Source organism: Falco cherrug, chromosome 1 (assembly GCF_023634085.1).
Source record: "Falco cherrug isolate bFalChe1 chromosome 1, bFalChe1.pri, whole genome shotgun sequence".
NCBI classification, from domain to species: domain Eukaryota; kingdom Metazoa; phylum Chordata; class Aves; order Falconiformes; family Falconidae; genus Falco; species Falco cherrug.
The window spans coordinates 37816928-37839723 of record NC_073697.1 but is presented as its reverse complement, the minus strand read 5'-3'; the positions used below and the strand labels follow the sequence as shown (position 1 = coordinate 37839723).

Genomic DNA, 22796 nt, shown 5'->3' with positions numbered 1-22796 from the left:
TCTCATTAGTTCATGGAATTAAGTCTGGGAAACTCTTCTTCCATTTACCCAATTTCTCTGGCCGAGAACACTTTAGAAAATGAATACAGAAGTTTTCTACGTTTTGAAAATTTGAGATCACTTTGGAACAAGGAAGAAAGATGCAAAGATTCTTATCCAGTGTCAATGATCTTTGTGTACCTGACAGACTTCCAACATTTCTAAGAGTGGTCAACACCAACAAAGGAACTGAAGACATGCAAAGCACATCTAATTCAGCAGTGGAATTAAAACTCAAACCTAAGGTAGCAGTCTCTGAAAATCATTATATCAAAACCAACTAAACAACAACAACAACAAATCAACAATTATGCAAGCCAAGCACTGGCTACTACTACTACTTTCTTTGCAGATGCATGTGTCTACATAAGACATTTTGAAGGAATGCATAGTATTTTCACAGCATTTAAATAAGCTATAAGCAAAACAATTCAATTCAAGTAATGTAGCTTACCAGTCTAGACTTAGCCAATGACTTCTTCTCATTAGGCTTTTTAGGTGCATCACTAGACTTCCTGATCACTAAAGGCACTCCATATTTTGCAGCAGGCTTGGTAATTTTCTGAGCTGGTGCAACTGAAGTCAGTATTTGTTCTTGAGCTGGTCTTTTAGCTAAGAAGAAAAAACAACCCTGTTTTACATTACAGTTCTCCAGGCTGGCCAATGTACCATATTTCCCTTTCTCAAGATATGGGAACAGCAAATCTGGAGGAAAATGAGTGAGCTGCTAACATTTCATTCATGTGAGCTGATGCGTAAGTGCAATATACCCAGTTGTCCAAAACAGCAAGTCTAAATTTCATGCTTGACAAGAAACAGCAGAATACAGTCCCTGAGCTCCTCACTCTCAGCACTGCACACTGGAGAATTTTAAGCTTATCTCAGCTGCCATGTTTTATTATACAGTTGTCATGGACACAGGGAAAAGTTTTCCTTATCGAAAGCAGACACAGGCCCCCTTCCACTAACAACACTGGACTGCAACCTGCAACACTAACATCACCAGAAGACGAGTTCTGGAAGGGCTTCAAAGGCCTCCAGGGATATTGTTTTCCTTGCAGAGTTCCTGAAAAGATGCCAATTTGTGGACTTGATTCTGTGGTCGCAGGGCTGTCTTACTACAGAATAGCAGGATGACAGTGAAATGCTTATACAACCCTATCAAAAGATACTAAAGCACTTGCCACAGCTTCAAGTAATTACAAGGAAATGAAATAAAATAAAGGAAGAAGAAGAAAATCTAGGAGAAAAAGGGTAAACTAATGCAGGAAAATGAAGTAAGGTAAGACTATCTGGACAAAATGAACCATGACCTATTTTGCTACCAGCAGTAGAAATTCTACTGCTTTGGGCTGAAGTCAGGGCTTAATCCTGGAATCTCTAATGAAACCTCCTTCATTTTTACAAGAAATGGAATTTTTCATTACCCATTGGTCATTAGTAAGGGGGGAAAAATAATCATACAATAACAGCATATAAGTAATTTCCAGTATTTGCAGCCTTCACTATCTCCCTAGATTTTGGAAGTGTAGTACCACTGCAAAAGGAAAAAGTACACCTAAAATATTACAGTACCACAGTTTGTATTTACATCATTTGTATCCTACATACATCTAGCTCCCCAGAAGAAGAGGGAAAATTGCTTCCCTCTCTTTTTTTTCTGAAACTTGTAGTATCAGGTATAAGAACCCATCAAAACCAATAAAGGAACAAAGCTACATACACTATCTTGCCTGAACTGAAAGCAAACGCACTTTACACACTTACTTACCTGGCGCAGCATGTGGTCCAAACTTCTGGAAGATTTTGTGATTGAATTCTTCTGCAATAAGCTAAACAAAAAGTTGAACAGTTAGCCATCAGTATTTATGACTGAAGCTAGAAAGAACTCGCTTTCAGAAAAGTGTGCTACTCCCAGTAAGCATCTAACTAATAGTATTTGTTTGTCCTGGTTTCAGACCATGACATTACTGTAACTTAAATTTAAATGGATACTCAACTTCATGTATTCAATTTAGCATCACTAACATTAATATGAAGCTGGATTTGGTATTTTCAAACATTTTTGGCATAATTGCTCAAATAATTTTCAAAAGAGCAATTTAGTCTGACTTCTAGGTGGCACATTACTTCATTTATGAACTAGCTAAGAATCTAGAAGAAAGTTAATGTAAGCATCAACATAGTTTTACATATAGTTCATATTAGATTTCTGTATAGTTGAAATTTCACTTCAGTATCTCAGGCAGCTTGTGTCAAAAAAACAGTCCTTTAAAAATATTTACAGTTTTTAAGTTTCTCTGTCCTTCTCAAGATGCAAAGATGACAAAATATGTGGCTATCTAGGAACAACAGATATGGTATGCTGTCAGGCATATCAGATTAACATAATAAAATGTGGAAAACAGCTTTACTGGAGTAAAAAATTGGAGCCTTGACAGACAGCATTCAAACATTAACAGGCCAACATCTCGAATATTGTATGTAGTTCTGAACCCAAGACCTCAAAAACCATGTAGCAGAAATGAAAAAGGTTCAAAGAGCAGTAAGGATAATTAAAAGTGTTGAAAAGCTTCAGTACAGAGGACAAATAAGCTTGCTCTTCAGCCTATAAAAGATGACTGAGATGTAATGTGACAGGTCTAAAATACCATGTGATTTTGCAGAGAAACACACAAGCGCAGCAAATGGTAATACCAATATAAGAAGTGGGGTGCAACTGAATATAAGGAGGAAGGTTTAGAATACAGAGTTGATCCTTTCTGCAACAAATAGCAGACCTGTGAATTTCTCACTGATCATGAAAACTTAACCAGGTTCACGGAGAAATGAGATAAGCTAACAGATGAGAAATCTATTGAGGATGACAAAATACCAAAGAAGATGCTTTCCTGAGCTGATGCAAATGAGACAACAAAAAATGAAGGTTGGGAGAGTATTACAGGGTAATGTCACATAGCCCTGCCTTGCTCATATTTGCCTCACCAGGCACTGTTTATAGCCAGTGTTCACTCCCCACAAGATATGGCGTAAGACTGAGTTTTAGCTGAGCCAGCACCATGTTCTCATTTTCCAAGATCCTGCTTGAATCAAGAGTGCTGCAGCTGGTGCTACCAATACAGAACATTCAAAGGATGGGAACTGCAAAGGTATTTTTTACAACAGTAAAGCTACTAACAGACAGATAATGACCATACTACAGACCACCTTTCTAGAGACTGGGCATGCCAGGAATGTGTTACTTAATGTTCTGACAACAACCGACAGCAATGTTAACTGTACAGTCACTAAACCCCAAGGTTTTAAGGAATAGTCTTTATAGAATCTTGAACTATCCAGACTGTTTGCTTGGAGGCTACCAGTCAGTTATAATGGATGCTGAAGAGTTAAAACTGAAAAAAACCCCAAGAACCAGAGTGCAGAACTTAGGACTCTGCACATGATAGCAGAGAAACTTTTCAACCTGTACAGTCTCTCTCATCAAAAGATTCTGTAAGCAAGAAGTCACACATGTGAGTGGTCTCCTACTAGTGGTATTTCAGTGATCTTGAAGCTTTAATTTAGGTGGTAGGCTGTAACAAGTGAAGTGTGATGTTTCCATGATAATGCAGCTTCTGACAGAAAAGAAACATAAAAGAAACTCTTCAGTACCTTTCAGAAAGCCCTTTTTTATTTATTTTAAATGTATGCTAATTGAGATCTACTGTTTAATGTAACTTACTAACCATGAACATTAAGAAACAATTTATGTAAAACTGGAAGACTGCTTTCCTGTCATTTAAGAGCAGAATTTCAGCAGTAGTTGCAACCCACTGAAGATGTCAACACAGAAAATCTCTTTTAAACTTAGGCAGAGGAACACAGCATTAGCCACAGATGAAACTGAAAGGCAACAGGCATTACAGCCGTGTTACAGAACAACCACCTCCAGCTGAACATGAATGTACCAGGACCAGGGATTGATACATTTAGTAAAAGGTGTTTTCTGGGTGTGGGTTTCTTCTGTTGTTTTTAAGATTAGGTAGCATCTCTAAGTCAAACGTGTTAGTGATCCAGCTGGGAAAATTGTGTGCAAGTATTCATACTCGATCTAGGAGAAATTAGTACTCTATTATTAATTACATTTTGCCTCACTAACTCCAAATAAAAATATCATATCCATTTTAGCTACTGGAAATAAAATCAGATCAAGCTATTACTGTTGTAAAAGTTAGAACAAACTTATCTGTAAAAACTTACGAATCTTATCTTTCATTGGAACTTTAAACTATTATTAGTTTAAAATTTGTCTACATTTATTTACCTCATACCACTATTATTCACTTGCTAATCTTTATCTCTTTTGATTAAATTTACATAAAAGGACATGAATAGATGTCAAATGATATCAACAGATTCTAAACAGAATAGTGAGCAACTTCCTCAAGGTTATATACATGTGATACATTTAAACATGAAGATATTTAAGTATTAGTTTAATTAGTAATACTTCATAGAACATGCTTTCAGACCATTCCAAATTCCAAACAAAAAAACGATTGAAGAAATTATGATAAAGCAGGGATGCTGAAGTCATTGACAGCACCATTTTATGAAAAAATGCATATCCAATGAAATAATCATCTCACTCATAATTCCTCACTATATAGAAAAACACACAAGGCAATGCATTTACAAAAATTACTATTTTAATTTGTTTGTGGAAGCTACCAAATACTTAAGTAATTGGAGATTCTTCTATAAAGTTCATAGCAAAACTCTTTTCCTCCACTGAAAGTGTCTCTTAAAAGCTCTAGGGAATACCATTACTCCAATTTCTCCACATAGTATATTAACATTATAATGAAGAAAAAGAAAAGTCCTATGATGTTTTTAGCAAAATTAGAATTAAAACTAACTCCATACCTGTGGTGTGAGAAATTTTTCAACTCGTTTGGCTATAAAGTTCTTCTCCAATATGGAGTTTACTGATGGTCTATTCCTAGGATTCCTTTTAAATAACTGTGACAACAGATTACGTAAATCATAGGAGTAATGTGTAGAAACAGGAGGAAAAGGTCCAGAGATTATCTTCAGTACCAAGTTTTTCATGTTACCAGCTTCAAACTGTATCATATAAGAAAGAAAACAGTTACTATGTATTACTTACTGTCTGTCCACATGTAAGGCTGCATATAAAGATCATGAGGTAAATAAAAGAACCCACCAAAACAACACACACTTTCCCCTGCCTCAACATACCAAACAAAATTTCAAGGCCATCAACAGTTTACAGCAGCAGTTCAAAATAATGTGCTGCCAAGTATTCTGATTATAAATACATCAGAATACAGATGTTTCGTACTATAGACATATAAGCTTTGCTAACAAATAATTATTTCCCTCCAGATCTACAGTGACAATGATATAAAATTAAGGATAAAGTAAATCTATAATTATCTGCTTGATGTCCTCTCTCAAACACTTTGAACCATCATGTCTTCTGCCCTTCTTAGAAAAGCCACATTTCAAATAAAAAAATATAACGCATTCGCACTCATTCACTGTAAAATCCAAAGGAATGCTTAGACTTCAACTTAAGCTCAGGAAAGCAAGCACACCATTTCAATTCCTTTGTACAATAAAAATGAAACAGTACTTATCGCCGGGCTCATGGAAAACAACCTATTGCCATCAACTCTCAGAAAGGCAACATTGTTGCCACAGGAAAGACCAAGCAATAAGAAATTACAAAAGCTTGAAATAAAATGAAATCCTTATCCCTTGAATTTTTTTTCTGATTTTCATGTTGTATTTTTTCTTTTAATGAAAATAGCTATTAAAAAACCAAAACAAAACCCATACAAAATCCCAAAACATGACAGAAAAAAATGGGTTATCTTCCCTTCAAAACAACACCCACACAAAGGGGGTGGGGGGGTGAGGAAGGCAAATCTTTCACCTTGAGAGTTTTTTCTAACTGTTCTAAATAGAAATGCATTAGTCCAGTTGCATAAAAGCCGACAGTCCAAATTCAGACTTTCAATGAAAACATCAATTTTCTTTCGAAATAAAGGAACATTATTCACAGCATCATTTGTTGCAACACCTAGGGTTTTTTTTCTGCTAATACAATTAATTAAAAAAATTGCACTGGAAACAAAATACACAGTACTAAGATTTATGGAGAGATTGACATGAACCAAAACACAGATGGAAAACAATGGTCAGTATAGGAAGAGGAGACAAGACTGTTGAAGGTAATTTTAAACAGTCACCATGAAAGCTTTTCATCAACTGAAAGACATTTGTATAACATCAAGAAAAATTCCTGTTTGAAATCACTGTTCTTTTAAAGATAGAGGAAGTTTCTACTCACCGCATGTTTAAGTGTACACATTTCATAGAGAACACAACCAAGGGCCCATATATCACTAAATCAAAGAGAATGTATGTTAAGAATTAGTTCTAGGTATAACATTGCCAAGTAACATATCTGTGAAACCTGTCTTTGAAAGGGAAAATGTATTTTGAGTATGTACACCCTCCCTTGTACGTACATCTTCCACCCTTCATACCACCCCCCCCACTCCCACACCCGCAACACACCCCCCTCCCCCTCAAAATAAATAAGTTCAGCAACCCAAAAATATGGTCAACCTAAAATCAGATGAGGTTACTTTGGCTCCAGATTTTATTCAGACCTTTTTACCTGAACCAACCCAGTCACAGAAATGGGACAAAATATTGACAAGGGCTTTATTTTCTTTAAATATATACATTTGCCTGAGGTCTTTGGATTAAACAAACAAAAAACCCAAACAAAACTCACCACCTAATTCAGCAACTACAATTCTCAAAGTCAAATTTGCTGTTTACCATTGACTTACCTTACCCTCGCTCATTACAGGATTACAGAATTTGGATTTATTATCCAATGGTATTCTAACCCATATTGAAGAAATTAAGGGACAAGGAACTGCAATAATTATTATTTTTTAAGAAACCAACTGAAACTAGTGTAAGGCACTCACAGCAATAGATGAAACAGCCCAGCACAGTATAAGACTAAATTGATAATGACTATTTTAATTACATTAGGGATGCTGTTATCAGATACAGCCTACTGCCAGGATAGCAAACATGTAACTTTTGTTAACTGAAGCAAGCTGAGCCATCGATCTATGCATGTGCTTAGAGAATCCAATTACTGTGTTTGTGATTTCATCGTTAACACAATTTCACATTCGTACTGCATAAATTAAGGCGGTACAACTGTTGTGCAGGTAGGCAAATGTAAAACCATAATTCAGAACACTACTAGGTCTAGAATTCAGAGCATTAAGCTAAGTCATCTCTGCATCACATTGCTTTGTACTGCACAGACCTACTAAGGTCCTGCTTGTACAGTGAGACTCAGTACCTTCTCAGATAAAAGATGAACAGCTATTCATCATCATAAGAGCAGAACATCTTCAGATTTCTAGAAGAATTCACTTTCCTTACCAAAAAGGTTTAATAAAATGCTTATTAGTACCTTTTATTGTTGTAAGGTTTGTTCTGACATATTTCAGGTGACAAATAGTATGGCGTTCCTATGCAAGTGCGAGCCAACTCTGCAGTACTAAGAAAAAAATAAGAATGAATGTTAACTAGTTATATGAAGTGCACAGATTGTGTTTTCCTAGATCAAAGTGATTTCAATTAAGTTAGAGAACAGCATCAAAAAGGAATTACCTGTTAAGAACTCTGGCGATCCCAAAATCTCCCAGTTGTACTGTTCCATCTTTGGTTAAAAATATGTTCTTGATATAGAAATGTTAAGAAGTCTGTTAATTAAAACATTCATACAATTGCACAATTTTTGTTCTCAACATGTTATGGGAAGAATAGTTTTTCACTATTTGATCACTCTGAAGTCACTAGCAAAAGTGTTACTGACTACTATCAAACACCTGATTTACTCTTGTCCTACTTCTTCAAATTAAACACTGTATTACACATTCTAAAACATAACCTGTTCTGTCCCCACACATAAATATATGAGTAATGCTGAAGTAGCTGCATCAAACAGACTCATCTGTTTGTACAAATACCATATAAACCTTTTCCAGATAATTCTGAAGAAAAAAACGTGTTACCGTTATTAGAAGTGCTTATGTAAAAGACTTATTTTCCATAATTTCCCAACTTACACTAGCAAGAGATGAATGAAATAACTTTGGAGGTAAATTCAGTTAAAAAAATAGTTACCTACATACCTGTGACTTTATGTCCCGATGCAAGATTTTTCTGTCATGTATGTGTTTTAGTGCTAAACAGATTTGTACAAACCAATCCAGAATCTATGCATAAAAGAAAATGCAACATCAGCATTGTTATTTAGCTGAAAGCATCCCCAGTTACACAACTGAAGACATTATCATATCAGTTTTATAATTATAACTCAAGATTTTACCCTTTTCCCATAAAACTTTGTTTATACCATAGAATAACTAAAACCTTAAGAGTACTTCAATGCAAGCTTTTTAATGAAAGATGCATCTTACCTGAATTAGATATTAAACCTGAGACCACTAGTTTCATTACATATAAACATAGCAAAACTATGCAATATGAATTTCATCAGCTAAAATGTTTGACATAAAACTTGCATCTTAAAGACTGTACTTTTACTGTAACCAGTACTCTTCCTGCAGTCAACCAACCAGTCCTAGAAAGCCATACTGATGTTTAGAGACTCTTACTTTATCATACAGTAATTTTATATATTTTACCTCAGAAAGAGTAACAGTACAAAGGAGATTTCAGTGAGAAAAGCAACAAACAACATATAAATAGAAGATTATAAACAAGCCAACAAAACACTTTTGTTTTTAAATTGTGATTTTTACAAATTTGCAAAAAGTGACCAATGGCAAAAACTTTTCCGTGAGAATAGTGGTTTCACGTTCCCAACTTAGAAGTACATCTATATCAAAATTACAGTATAATGCAAGGAGGAATTTTAAGTTTTCCACTATAAGTTCATCTTGCAAAAGTAAGCCCAAATTAGAAAAATTAAATGCTTTGCAAATTACATCCAAATTGTTTCACGATTACCCTATTCTAAATACAGCACAGGCCTAATATACTACTAAGTCTTTCCAGCCACAGGTAAATTGAGATCCTTCTGGATGCAGACACAAGCACAGAATTTATAAACAAGGAAATGTGTCAGTTCTAACCAAAACTTTGAATCAAACGTAATCTATTTTCACTTAATCGAATCTGTACCTAAAATCCTCTTGTTTATTGCAAATTCTCCTATGGTACAAATTACTTCATAACCAGTATTGTGGGAAAATAAAATCTGCTGGCATACTTCTGATACAATATTTTTTTTTCTAATGGAAAAAATAAACTTTTGAATTATGTCAACTTCATATTGCCATATTTTATATTATTATACTTACAAATATATGTTATTTTATGCTTCTGATAAATGAAAATCAGTGTTACAAAACAAAAATCCTGTGCCATTATATCTTCTAAAAAAAATAAATGCAGAGGTTTAAAAATATTAATGTTGTCCTTCATTATTTTGCATTTCTCAGATATGGTTCACTCTGCAAGAGATCCAACTTTTTTTAAAGCACCTTACACATACAGACAGCCCCAAGTAACATACGCAGGATTTCCAGCTACTGTTTCTGTTTTTAACATACTACTGTGACTGATGGCAATGAGAATCTTGAGAACATCCTATTAGATTAACCAAACACATCTACCAAACTGAACCAAAACAATTTAAAACTCATGAAAAAGTATCACGCAAACAAAGCACTATAGCAGCAGCTTGCTGTTACCTGATCTTCAGAGAATAAGATTCCTTTCTGGGCATTTATTTTTTTAAACAGGTCTCCTCCTTCACAGTAATCCATCACTATGTAGAGACAACCATTTTCTGTAAAATAAACCACAGCATTTCAAAAGGAAAGAAAAGGCCCATCTTTAACGTGACTTTCCAAGTATCTTCACTGCAGTCACAGAAAAATCAACAAAAATACTAACCTTTTTACATGCAGCTTCAGATATCACTTATTAGTCCTTTTCTCAAACTTCAAGCAAAAAAAGCTTTTATTGTTTTGAGTTTCACAATGTAAGTTTCCCATTTTTGGTAAGAGCAGACTATTTTGATATGTAGAGAAAAAAAAATGACATCTGCTGAACCAATGCCCCCAAATGCTGTTCAAAACCACTATGAAATTCTAAGTGTCACTTTTATACATGCAATATAAACCCATTCTTCAATATGCTTTCAAACCTCCTATAGATCCCCTCCTCTAAAAACAGAGACCTTAAAGTCCTAATTTAGGTAGTTGCCTCTATTTGCCTAATTCTTTCTGGAAGTTTTACCTGGACAAGGCATTACTCAAACTAAGTGCAAGGACGTGACAATCACTAGCTCTCTCATACCAGACAGAGTTCATTTCAGAGACTGAAGACCAATGAGAAAACTTCCAGCAGACAATGACAGATGGAAATAATTAATTTCTCATTTTTGAATGAGATCTGGGGAGACATCCAAAAATTCTATGCAAGTTTCCACTAGAAGGTATGTACATTTACAACACAATTCAGAGTTAGTTTTGTTCCCCAGCGCAATCTTTTCCAGTCACTGATATTAGGCAGAAGCAAATTGGAAGTTACCAAAACCACAAGAACTACACTACTCATGTATTAGGCATGATTTCGAGAAAAGCTGAATAAATGCATAAAATCAATCAAACGCTGCTCAAAACCCCCCCTCATTTTATGAGCTATAATCACAGCACTTAAAAAACTCTAAATACAGTCAAAATTAATTAAACCATTTAACTAACTTAAATTTCACTTTCGCAGAATGCTTCTGAAATTGATCTTTCAAAACATCAAACCCAGGATTTTTCTTTTGTGCTTACTGCTGTTTGTACCTTGATTAAGCTTTATAATAAGTATTATTTTAAATCCTAGGAGTCTGGATTTCTATTGTTGAAATAACTCTGTTTTATGAAGCAAATCAGCATGTTCAAAGTCAATGTGCTTTACTACTAAATATGCAACATGAAGTCTTGTGAAGTACAGATTACAGGATCTACCTTGTAAGAGGAAAAAAGAAAAAAAAGCAGTCTTAAACAACAGGCCTCTATTACAGAGAAGACAGAAGCACGGATTTATAAACCAGAAAACTATGTCTGTTTCAATGAATAGAAAAAATAAAATCCCCCAAAAGACACGAAAGACAGCAGAAAGGAAGGAGAAAAGAGCAGTGCTCCTGAACAGTATCTCAAATAATATTTGGGGGGTTTTAGTAGTATTTTAACCTATACCTTCTGCTCATTTCCCAAGACATTCACTGTGAAAACTATGTAGAACTACACTTCTCCTTCCTTTATAGCTTGGTGAAGTAAACAGTCTCATCTATTTTTCCAGCTCTGAAAGCCAAGCTATGACTGAAATTACTGAAGACTGCATTCTAAGACAACAGACTTTGAGATAAAATTGCTCTTGCTAGGTTATCAGTACCCAAATTTAGACATCAAATTTTAATGATGTACACAAACATTGAAGTCGTTAGGGTATACACAAGTACTCAAGGAGACTCACACTTTGGAGAAACAGAACATAACGCTTTCATTTAAGCATCAACCAAAACTGATGCATGTAAGGAAGAGACATGAATATTTCTGTTTAAGTGTTGCACTTCTTTTTTTATTACTATTATTTTTAAAAGTGCATGGGAATTGTAAAAAAAAACAACCCAACAACCAAAAAGAACAGAAATAAGTAATAAAAGTATGAAAAAGACTGATTAAAGAGAAAAAACACACTAATTTATACTAAAATGCAGTAAGCAGGGCATGGACAGTCACTTACTAAGATTACTTCAGGTTCTGCCACATTAATTAATCTTACCTTCAAATGACTCCCTGTACAGGACAATATTTGGATGTTTCATGTTAGCTAACACAGCAACTTCTCTCCTTGATTCTTCTCTCTCCTTATTTGACATCTTAAGAAAAAAAAAATATAAAAATTTGACAACAGAAATACAAAAAGAATGAGTCAGTAATAAATAATAATCACTCACCTTAGAGATGTTTATTTCTTTAATAACATACTGTTGGCCATTTTCTTTAGCTTTGACAAGAATTGCTTTCCCAAAGGATCCTTCTCCAATCTTTCGCACTTTAATATATTTATCCATAGTTATCTTCTTAAGGCATCTCACTTGAGTACTAGGCAAAAAATGCACACACCAGATTTAGTTAGCTGTAGTTAGTCATCAGCCTGCCAGGTCATATTACTTTTTTTTTTAACTCAAAATGTTAATCCATTTGTCTTTTCAGTTGTGTCACATGCTTTGCAGCTTTTCTGTAAATCATCTACTTTTAGTCTAAATTCTATTTTGGTACAGTTGGCTCACTTGGTGTAGAAAAAGGTCTGCATTGCTAAAATGAGTTTAATCTTTTATATTGACAGACAGTATAAAAAAAGGAATGTGTTTATCTTCAAATAAAGCAAGCAGTCAATGCCATATCTTCTGAATCAGCTAGCACACATCATACAGAGCTATAACATCTGGTTAGCAATCTTTCATTCAGCTTTACTTGGAATAACTATGACGGTGGGATCCCACCCTGTCTTTTCTCAAGAAGCACCAAATCCAGTATTTTGGAAGTTAGTCACTATAACGAAGCCAAAAATGGACTGAATTCAAGAGGTCCCCATCAAGTTTAAATCATTATTCAATGTGGAAAAGCGTGACCCTAATTCTGACTGAAAACAAAGATAATTTATTTTTCCATGTTGCTTATAAATTAATTAAAGAATGGTATAAATCGGTATTTTAGATATACTATCTGACCACTTAGACTACCTTTTGAGATTAAACAGATTACTCAGATGAATGCTGATGGTGTTTAAGGTTCTGTGTCAAAAAACACTTTGGTAAAAACAAGATATTAGTGAGCTGCACTTGGAAAGGATTGCAATATAGAGGTGTCAGAACAGCAAACAGAATTGGCAAAACAAAGACCAAAGTGATACATGTCAAAACAAATTCAGAGTGGACTAAAAGATCATCTTTTCTACATGAGAAAGAACTTCCATACCCTGAGGAAGTTTCTGTAAGCTGAAAGAGACAAAGGTTTCTAAGCTTTTCTGCTTCCAAGCCTCATTTGAGAGCACTAACAGCACTTGTGCTTTGCTGAACTCTACTTCCTTTCGAGAGGAGACCCTAACAGTCCATACTACACACCCATCTCAAGTGAGGCTCTTCTCCCTGATTTGGGACCATTTTTTTGTAACAGAATTACCATGCATCAGACACAGATGCTGCTAAAGTCTCAGGAAGATGAAGGATCCATACCATGAAAGAAGACTAAAATGAATAAGCTTGATTAGTGTAGCAAGACAAAATACAAGAGAAGTGAAGTAATCTTTTCCGCAAAACAGTAGATGGGAAAACAACCGCAACTAAGGATAAAGGCCAGGAGAGAAAAAACTGAAAATGACAGGCCTGAAGTGTCTTAGCATCTTAACATTTTGCACTGAAGAACAGATAACTGAGTGTCAAGTTGCACTTCTAAGAAAAAACAAAAAACACCCCCCCACAGACTCAACATCAACATCAGTATTCTCTTTTGGGGAATAGTAAAACATAGTAGATGGGTCTCAGTTTTAACTTCACATGGCTTTACTAAGTTCTCTTCCTGCCCCCGCTTTGCTTATGAAACAACCTATGCTGTACTACTGCTAAACCAGCGGCATTAGGCATAGCTTAGGGCTCCTACTGCACGCTGTTCTGTGCAGATATGTACAGTCAATAAGCAGCCTGTGGATGGTAAGGTACAGTTCAGTCAAACAGAGTACATACTGTACAAGTTGGGTGGCTTATTTTTACCCGTGGCATGAGAAATACGAGTCCGAGAAAGCCCACCAGTGCTGGCAGGGCGTTGGCCTCCCAAGCCCCTGGACAAGAAGTCATTTTATCCATCACGGACACGCACGAAGGCGGCTTGTGCGCCAGGGCACAATTCACACCCCGAGACGGCCCGTCCTACGCTCGGCGCCGAGAAAGCGAGGCGACAAACCCGAATCGCACGGCTAGGCCACGACCGGGCGGCCATCAAGCAGCACCGCGCAGTGCCCACCTGCCCCAGGGCAGGCCCCCACCCGGCCAGGCGCCCGGCAGGGCCGCGCTCCCCAGCCGGGCCCCACCAGGCCACCGCCTCCGCACAGCTAGGGCAAGACCGGTGCCAGGGCGAGAGTGGCAACTGGGAACCCCCCGCCTCAGGGCGGCTGAGACAGGCGGCTGCTGCCGGCAGCCCCACGCCCGGCCCGCCCCACCGCCACCCCAGCATACCTCCCCGCTGCGCACGCCGCTGCCACTGCCGCTCAACGGAGCCTCACGCCCGCCGCGAGCCCGCCCCCCAACCCCTATTGGCGGGCCCGCCCCGCAACTCATCTCCCATTGGTCGACCTGTGCCGGGGCGGGGCAACAGGTCTGCCCGACCGCCCTTCCCGCCTTAGCGGTGCTTCACCGTGGTAACGCACGGTCGGGGGCGGGGCTCCGGCGGCGCCTGCGCGCAGCCGCGGCGGGGCGGGGAGACGGGGCGCCCGCTCTCCTTGGGACTTGCGTTTAGGGATTAAACAATAATAATAGCAATAATAATCATTATAATAATGAATCAACTATAAATCTGTCAGGTACCAACTACAACCCAGCAGACCGCGCAGCCTGGCACCGGCGGTACGTCTCTGCTCAGGGACTTCCCCGGGGAGGGGTTTGCCCCGGGAGAGCCGGGCCGCCCGCGGCAGCTGGCTCCCAGGCGGTACCTGGGGCTCCGCCACTCCCTAATCAAAAGTGCAAGTGCGCGTTAACAGAGCGTGCAAGCAAATGTTCGCGAGCCAAAACGCTTTTTTTCAGTCTTCTAATTGTCTCGATCCATTCCCCTGTGTGCACGCTACAAGGCAGTGTTTTGTCTTGTTACCCTTTTATATAAGTGAACCTACGGATGTTTTATCATTTTTTTGCTGGAACCTGTGTTCTGTCCATGTACCTTGAGTAAATTCCTTCCTGGCCTCAGTACCGCGGCAGGCCCAGACAGGGCTCGGCCCGACTCAGGCCGGTGGTGCACCGGGGCTACGTGCTCAGCCCCAGCGCCGCCTTTCATCGGCGCATGGGCTTGGTCAGGGCGCGCCGTGCCCCTCGAGTTTGACGCGTCTTGGTTTAGCCAAGCGATGCCGCGATGTACCGAGCCGCCTCCTTCACCGGGGAAACCGCTATCCCCTCGGCATGAGGCACGGCGGTTTCGCGCTCCCCCGTTACCGCCCGCTCTGCGCAGCGGCGAGCTGCAGCCTGCGCCCGTAACCAGCCCTCCCAGAAAGAGCCGCTTCCCGCGTTACAGCGGAGCCTCCGGTGTGACAAGGGAGCCCGACGCCCCAGCGCAGCCGCAGCCCCGCTCCCCCACGGGGCGCGCGCCTAACAGCCGCTCCCCTCAGCAGCCACAGGGAGGCCGCGCCCATCCGCGCGCGCGGCTTCCGGGGGACGGCGGGACGGCGGGACGGGACGGGACAAGACGGACCCGTATCGGCGGCGGACCGCCGGAACCGGAAGTAGAGGCGGCAGTGGTGACGCCAACTCCGGCTGCTCGGCTGGCGCCGAGCGGCGGCGCGCGTGCGTGGCAGGAAGCCCCGCCCCCAGGCCGCGGGGGCGGGGCTAGCTGCCAGAGCGACCGTTGGGCCGGGGGCCGAGACGGTGTCCGCGGCGTCTCCGCGACCCCGCCCCGCCGCTGCAGGAGGATGACCCAGCGCCTCCGCGGGGAGCAGCAGGCGGCGCCACCCGGACAGGTAGGGGCGGGGCTCGGCTCGCCTCCCTTCTCTTCCCTTCGCTCCGCTCGGCGGAGGGCCGCGGCGCGGGACGGCCACCGCGGCACTGCGACGTGACAGGAGGCGCCGCGAGCGGGCCGCTCGGCGCTCCTCCGCCGCCCTGGGCGCGAGCGGGGCCCGGGTAGGGGTTCCAGCCCGCCCGCGGCGGGGCGGGGGGAGGAGAGGAGAGGAGGGGGCAGCCGCCGCCGCCGCCGCACGGCTTTCTCAGCGAGCCCCCCTCGCCCTGCGGCCGGCGGGAGGGAAGGGGCCGGCAAGGTGCTTCCCTCACGAATCCCTCGGCTTGTGGGCCGGCCTCCCCCGGACCGGGCGGGCCGGCGTGAGGGGGAGCGCCCCGCGGCCTGCACGGCCTGTCACCTCTTGTTACCGGCTGTGGGTGCTGTGTGGTAGCGCTCCCGCCCACGGCAGGGCCGGGGGAGACTCGCAGCCGCCGCACGGCAGCAGGGGGGAAGCGCTGGTCGCCTTGGGCTGACCGCTCGGTTCGTGAGGCGGCAGCTGCACGGGAGCGTGAGGCAGCGGGCTCTTGGAGCCCCTTCCGTGAGGAAGGTGCTCGTCAGCGAGGTTAAGATTGTAGAGCGGTGGCGTTCTTTCGCGTTGTTTTCCCTGCTTACCTAAAATCCTTTCCTTTCCCTATCCAGAACCGTGGAGCTGACTGTAAAGCAAGTATGTATCGGTTCTCACCCGAAATGAACAGCTGCAAGTGTGACAGTGGGAAATGGTGTGCTGGTAGCAAAATAGATGTGTTCAGTGTTGAATAGTAAATTTGCTGTGTCACACTTTAAAGTGCTCAACCAAGTAAAACAAGGCCTTAAAACCAAATTAAAAATGTTTCTGGTGCTAAACTGTGTTAGAATAGCCACTTAAAAATATTTTTTGAAAGATTTCCTGAAATGCTAATCATTTGGGTTTTAGGACAATCTTTTGACGTTGTGGGACCTCTGAGGTTCCTGGTACAGAGTTTGTGAAAGAAATGAAGTTCATGATTAAGTATCAGAAGTATTGGTGCTTTTTGCTTTTGGACGCCTTGCTTCTTGGTGGAACTGTGCAGGGTTTTATGTTCTGTTATCCCTTGGCAACATTGATGCTTCTTTGCAAAAACAGCTATTGGAATGAAGGACGTGCTGGTGTGATAGTTTTGAAAGCAGATAGTTATCGATACTGTTTATTTAAGGAAACTTCAATATACTGTAATGTAAAAATAAAAATATCATTTGTGTGTTATGGGAAACATACCTTTGTGAGGTAAAATAAGGCCCTAGAGCTCTCCAATTGTCACTCATTTTTGCTAAGATAAGTCTTTCACTGGCTAACTGATGTAAATTTAATGTCTTGTTGGTTGGCAAGCAGATGCAACTTGCTGCTCTGTATTCTGAGTTGTCAAAATGGGAAGTGGTTCTGCTCTGGGAAAACTGCAATTAGGTTGAAACTTACAGCTTAAAATAATACGACTTTCCATCTGCTCACAGTGCCTGTGAAAATAAAAAGTATATAGTGCCCAGAAAAATGGAGCTTGTTTTTTGTTTGCTTCTGTTTAGTATTGGTATCTGAGTCCTAAAAATTCTTTGTCTGACAATAGTAGATGTCATGCACAATGTGTGTTTCAGTATTTCTAGAAATATATTTTCCTTCTTCCATGATTCCCAAGGCTGTCTTTGCCCAAATCTTTACAACATCCTCTCGGTGAGTGGTTTACAATACCATCGTTCTCTCTGTGGTGCATACTTGCGAGTTAATGTAATCCTGGGGTAAATGTCCTCTTTCACTTAATATTGACTTGTAATAAAAAGCAGCCTATCGAAATACTCCATGGGGAAAAAACACTTGAAGCTGTTGATCTTTGTTCTTCATGACTGCAATGCTCTGAGCCACTTTATGAATTTTCCTGCGTTTTTCTTTTGTGTTTGTATTTCCTCTTGTGCCCTCTTCTTGTATTTCCTCTTGTGCCTTCTTCCACACCTGATGTTTGTCGCAAACTGATGTTTCAGTAACCTGCAAGTGAGAACCCACTGTGTGCTGGCTTCTATGAACAGCGGAGTCTAACTGCATGGTGTATGTTCTGTCATTCACTGAATATACGCTTTGGCTCTCCCCCCCCCCCCCCCCCCCCTTTGCTTTGGGTGCTTTGTGAGTGCGTGTCTTACTTTGCTATTTGAACAGCAGAGTTGCATTCTTGGAACGCAAGCACTAAAGCTGGGACAACTGTTCCAGATTCACAACCATTGCCAAAAGGCGTTCTAGGAACATTCAGATATTTTTCCCTCCCCTTATTTAAGTGACTTCATGTGCACGTGGATAAGTATTACTGTGCAGATCAAGTTTTCAGTGTAAAGCCTTACAATAATTCAGCAGTAGGGATATTTTTTAACTTGGTCACAATAAAAAAATGGAATAGCTCTACTGTTGAAGACATTTGTGCCAGAAAGAATAGTGCTAGTTTGAGTTGTTTGAAGTGTTAATTTCCTCATTCTCAGACACTAGGTTGCACATTCCTAAATTTCTTGCTTTGGCACCTCCTTGGCAGCAGCAGTAACCCAGTATCTCTGAAAGCAGTCGGCAGCAGTAGCGAGCATGTGCGTGAAAGCACTTACACACCCTCCCTGCTAATTTTCCCGAAACTAAGATTTTGATTTTACACCTGCGTGCTCCAAGAGCAATTTCACAATTCTGTGCTCCCTGTGTCAGGCTTTCCCTTATGTCATAATGTGAAAGTGCAGGTTCTGTGTTGCCTGATTTCCTGAAGCTGTTCAGGTGTCAGGCCATCTTTTTACACGCCAGGCTCTGCAAACTGAAGATGCTCAGAATGTTGGAAAGTTGACAGTTATAAATTTTAGTAGCTGTTTAACTTGAAACTTGCTTTTGCATTTTGGAAGCTTTTAAAAAGTAATCTGAGAGAATAATGTTTAGATAAACCAGTGCTCATTTAATTTGATTCTGATAAGAAGGTTGTAAACAGACTGTAAAAAATTATATTTGTTGGGGCAAGTGCTCTGCTCTAAAAAGAGAGAAACTGAAAAACATAAAATGTTGAGATAATGGTCACACTTAATGATCTGATAATATCTGTCATAATCAGAGGGAAGAGAGTTGACAAAGTTGCTGGGCTTCATGCATAATAGAAAGGATTCTAGGCAAAACTGTTAAAATAGTTGTAAATCTGTTTACATCTGAAGTGTCCTTACTTGTATTACGTAGTAAGTGATCTTGAATAGGTATTCCTGAAAGAATGGCAAGAAGAGAATTTGTAACTTCATAGTGGGTACTGGTGGTTATTTTTAATGACTTGCAGAGCGTCTAGCCCCTTGAACTTTCTAGACATTAGAGTTTTTTGTTTGTTAAGCATTTTGTTTGGGTTTTCTAGTTACAGGGGTAGACTTACTCTGGAAGGCTAAGGAGGAATAGTAAATTAAAAAGTGAATTAAGTTCAGTCCTAAAGCACAGACCCTTTGGTAAAAATAACCCTTGCTGTTATTTTTTTTTCTTATTTTTGGTATATTTTGATAAATTTCTCTAAGAAGTTAATGAAAGAGGAAGTATTCAAATGTGCATTTTGCTTGTTTGTACTGCAATACAGTATAATGAAGAAATCTTTCCTAATAGAAAGAGTAAAAATGTAATTTCACTTCAGTAATTTGTTTAAATAACAGATAGAGCTACTGAGGTGACAATATTTTGACATCCTGACAGTTAAAATTGAAGTACTTTTTTTTTTTTTTATGAAAGATAAGTTTGTGTTTGCGTTCCTTCCACTCCTATCTCCAAATTTGTGTTCTGTGCCAGATTTTTGGGGGTTTTTATATTATATCTGAAGTTCTTGATCTACTGCAGCTTTTTCCCTGAGGTTTTTGTTATTGATGTGTCTCATGGATGTGTTTGGGGAAAAAAGAAAAGCATGTTTCTCCATATGCTTCTGAACATGCTTATTTTCAGTTTCTGAAAAGTGAGTCTACAAATGTTGGAAAGGGCTATCTCTGGGAAAGAAAATAGAAGGTTGTTTTTTAATTATTATTTGACTTTTTGCTGCTTGTCTTGCAGAAAACTTTTATTCTCATATGGAGCACTCAAGAATGAGTAAACACTTAAAATCGCTATTGGTCTTACAGGCTTACCAGTTTTCTTCTGTTTTGTGCCAATGGGAATAGTCTCTTAACTTAGGCAACAAAGCATGTAAGACTGCAGAACACTTGAGGAGACATAACAACCTGTGCACTGAGTATTCACATTATTACCACAGTAAAAAAAAAACCTTTTCGCTTTTTGGATAGGTAGAGTATGGATTATTTTTTAATAAATTCGATTTATCAACCTGATAACTTCATGCTTGTGGTAACTGACCTAATCTCATTATGTAACACATTTAAGGTAACTGACCTTGTGTACTCTGTTAGCTAGAAGTCTATTGCTTAATCTTTTTTCTGTAATTTTCAAAATTAATAATGTCCCATGGAGCCAATTTCTTTATTACTCATCAAATACCCATCTCGATTCTTGCTTTCAGCTTGATACCACTATTTAACAGTAATAACTGCCCTCCAGACCCTCCTACCAGAAACTTGTCTACCATTTGTAGACCCTGACATAGTACACATAATTTTAGAAGTTGCACTTGCCAACCAGCCAAACAGGTTTTACAGCTGGAGGGAAGAATATTCAAGTGAGGAGAACTTGCTGTGCATTCAGAACTGCTAACACACTTGATTCCATGAACATTTCACTTCTGGTGGTGTTTGTGCATCTAGGGTTTCAATACCTTTTTAAAAAAAAAAAAAAGAAAAAAGAAAATTACCAAATTTCCTTTGGTTAGCAAACATGTTTTTGTTAAAAAACGCAAACAAGCCGTTAACAATCTTCTTTATTAACATCAGAGGTTCACAAGTCTTTCTTAATAGATATATTTATTTATTTAATCCTTTGAAGAGGACCAGAATTGAAAAGGACCAGAATGGTTGGCTACTGTATTTACAAAAACAAGGTGACTTCTGTCTAGTACAGCCAAGAAGGTCAGCCATGAGCCAGATGCGGGTGTTGATGCAGATCACTTCAGTCCTTCCTCACCTTGCTGCCTTGACACTGCTGCTTGAGAGGATCCAGAGCAAGAAAAAAACCCAAACCTTTTGCCAGGGCTTCTAGCCTTGAAGTTTGAATAGCTCTGCATCTGTTTATTACACGTACCAAGAAGAGCTCCCAGCCTTTTTTATTTTTTGATGACCAGGGAATGAGTTCCTCATTAGCTGGTATTTTCTTCTCTTTTTTTGGTCTGAAAATCAGTATGGGGAGAGTAAATAAAGAGGAACCACCAGGGGTCCCCACAGGATTTCATAAGCAGTAGTGGCATGCCTGTGCTGTATTTCGGAGAGCTCTATCGGATTTTTTTTCTTGGTGTCAGGGGCTTTAGTGTGTTTTTTATAAAGCAATTAGGATTCAATACAAGGACTTTAAAAATATATGGTAGCTGCTGTTATTGAGAAGATGCTTAGAGTTAAACTGGGAATAGTGGTGCGTTTTCAGATTCCAATTTGACAATCCTGAATTACAATTTTGGCAATCAAGAATGAATACTTTTCATGTGCTTCTCTTTCTGCTGGTGTCTGTGCTCTCATGTGCTCTCTGTCTTGGCTTGCAGAGCCTTTTTTCTTGATGCTGTCTTACTGCCTTTAAAGTTTCTTTTTCATTCCTTGAGTACCTTCAGATCATTCAGATACAAATGTATTGAACTTGGATGAAATTTTCTGAAGGATACTCAACTCGGGTGTGACCCTGAACTTAAGAACCAGTGCAAATAGCTAAGGACTGTTCAGTGCATGTCTCTGAAAAGATAAAAGTAGTATGAGTAACAAGACTTCTGTAATTCTGGTGGTGTGAAAAAGCTCTGCTCCATTGTTTGTATAACCCTCAGATAACTGCAACACAAGTCCATATTAAAAAGGAGCAAAGTCCTTCAAGCATTTTGGAGAGAAGGTTGCACACTGTTGCTGTGTCATTTCATCGAACTAAAAATGAGCATTGTGGCCAAAGCCTCCACAGACAAAAGTTACATTGTCTGCAATGGAACCCACAGTCATAGTTCCTGCCCTTCAAAAGAAGAGTATTGGCATTTTACCTTTCAGTTGTTCAAAGGAATTTCAGTGTTATTCTCATCTGAAAATGATCACAGAACGAACACCAGAGATTTTTGTGCTATGGTGACTCTCCATCTTTTCTTTCCTGGACCTAATATTTGCAGGTATAGGTACTGACCCATTAGTTTAGAAACAAATACTACATCTTGTGTGTATTTTAGCCTTCCTTCAAAGTGGCAACCATGGATACAGTCGTTTACCATGACTTGGCTAAGGATTAGTACTTGCCTGTGAAACTTAAGGTTTTGAGTTATATTTGCTTTTATATTTAGTTCAGGTTCATGCTAAGGGATTATGTTCCTAGCTTTTTTTTTTTCTTTTTAAATTGTTAACTAAAATCCCCTTTAAGACCTTACCACTTCATGTAGCTGTTTATCACTCTGTGTGTGTGTGTGAGGCTACTCTTCAACTATGATGGCAGAGTTTTTTCTAATGTATTAATAAATGAGGTTAGTGTAGTAAATTTAAATCTGAGTTTTCAGCTAATCCAGCCAGTTTTGGTTAAAAGCAATTAAAAAATAATTGTTAGTAACTTGGTGAATGTGAAAGAAGCAATCCCTTCCATCAGGTAGGCTAGTATCTTTGTGTAAGGTATTACAAGTCTTCAGTCTCACAACTATGGGTAGCCATGGCCTTGGTGGTTAAGACATTTTAAAGTGGAGATGAAGTAGTTTTGAATACCTTATACAAACTAACGTCAATGCCCTTAATGTTTGGAGTCATATGACTTAGAAGCATGAGTTCAGTATT

The 22796-nt window shown here is 39.6% G+C and overlaps 2 protein-coding genes across 11 annotated transcripts in view; one reads left to right on the top strand and one right to left on the bottom strand.

Annotated features, from left to right (window-relative positions):
* The window catches only part of NEK1 (NIMA related kinase 1), a 49052-nt gene extending 34579 nt beyond the window's left edge, over positions 1-14473 (bottom strand). For all 6 annotated transcript variants that reach the window (XR_008731849.1, XR_008731852.1, XM_055708042.1 and 3 more), the window contains exons 1-11: positions 14408-14473; positions 12131-12278; positions 11956-12052; positions 9867-9964; positions 8280-8363; positions 7756-7823; positions 7556-7642; positions 6398-6452; positions 4945-5145; positions 1811-1871; positions 494-651 (exon numbers count right to left, since the gene is read on the bottom strand). Coding sequence is in view for 4 of the 6 variants with exons in the window: in XM_055708042.1 (XP_055564017.1) it covers positions 494-651; positions 1811-1871; positions 4945-5145; positions 6398-6452; positions 7556-7642; positions 7756-7823; positions 8280-8363; positions 9867-9964; positions 11956-12052; positions 12131-12247 (1026 nt within the window). In the remaining 2 variants the exon portion in view is untranslated. The remainder of the gene's footprint in view (positions 1-493; positions 652-1810; positions 1872-4944; positions 5146-6397; positions 6453-7555; positions 7643-7755; positions 7824-8279; positions 8364-9866; positions 9965-11955; positions 12053-12130; positions 12279-14407) is intronic.
* A 1264-nt stretch (positions 14474-15737) lies between these two features.
* Positions 15738-22796, top strand: part of CLCN3 (chloride voltage-gated channel 3) — a 70828-nt gene continuing 63769 nt past the window's right edge. For 3 of the 5 annotated variants that reach the window (XM_055701858.1, XM_055701820.1, XM_055701844.1), the window contains exon 1: positions 15738-15894. The gene's annotated coding sequence lies outside the window, so the exon portion shown is untranslated. Of the gene's footprint in view, positions 15895-16568; positions 16594-22796 lie in introns of all 5 variants that reach the window. The other 2 variants (XM_055701830.1, XM_055701853.1) reach the window with 2 other exon arrangements.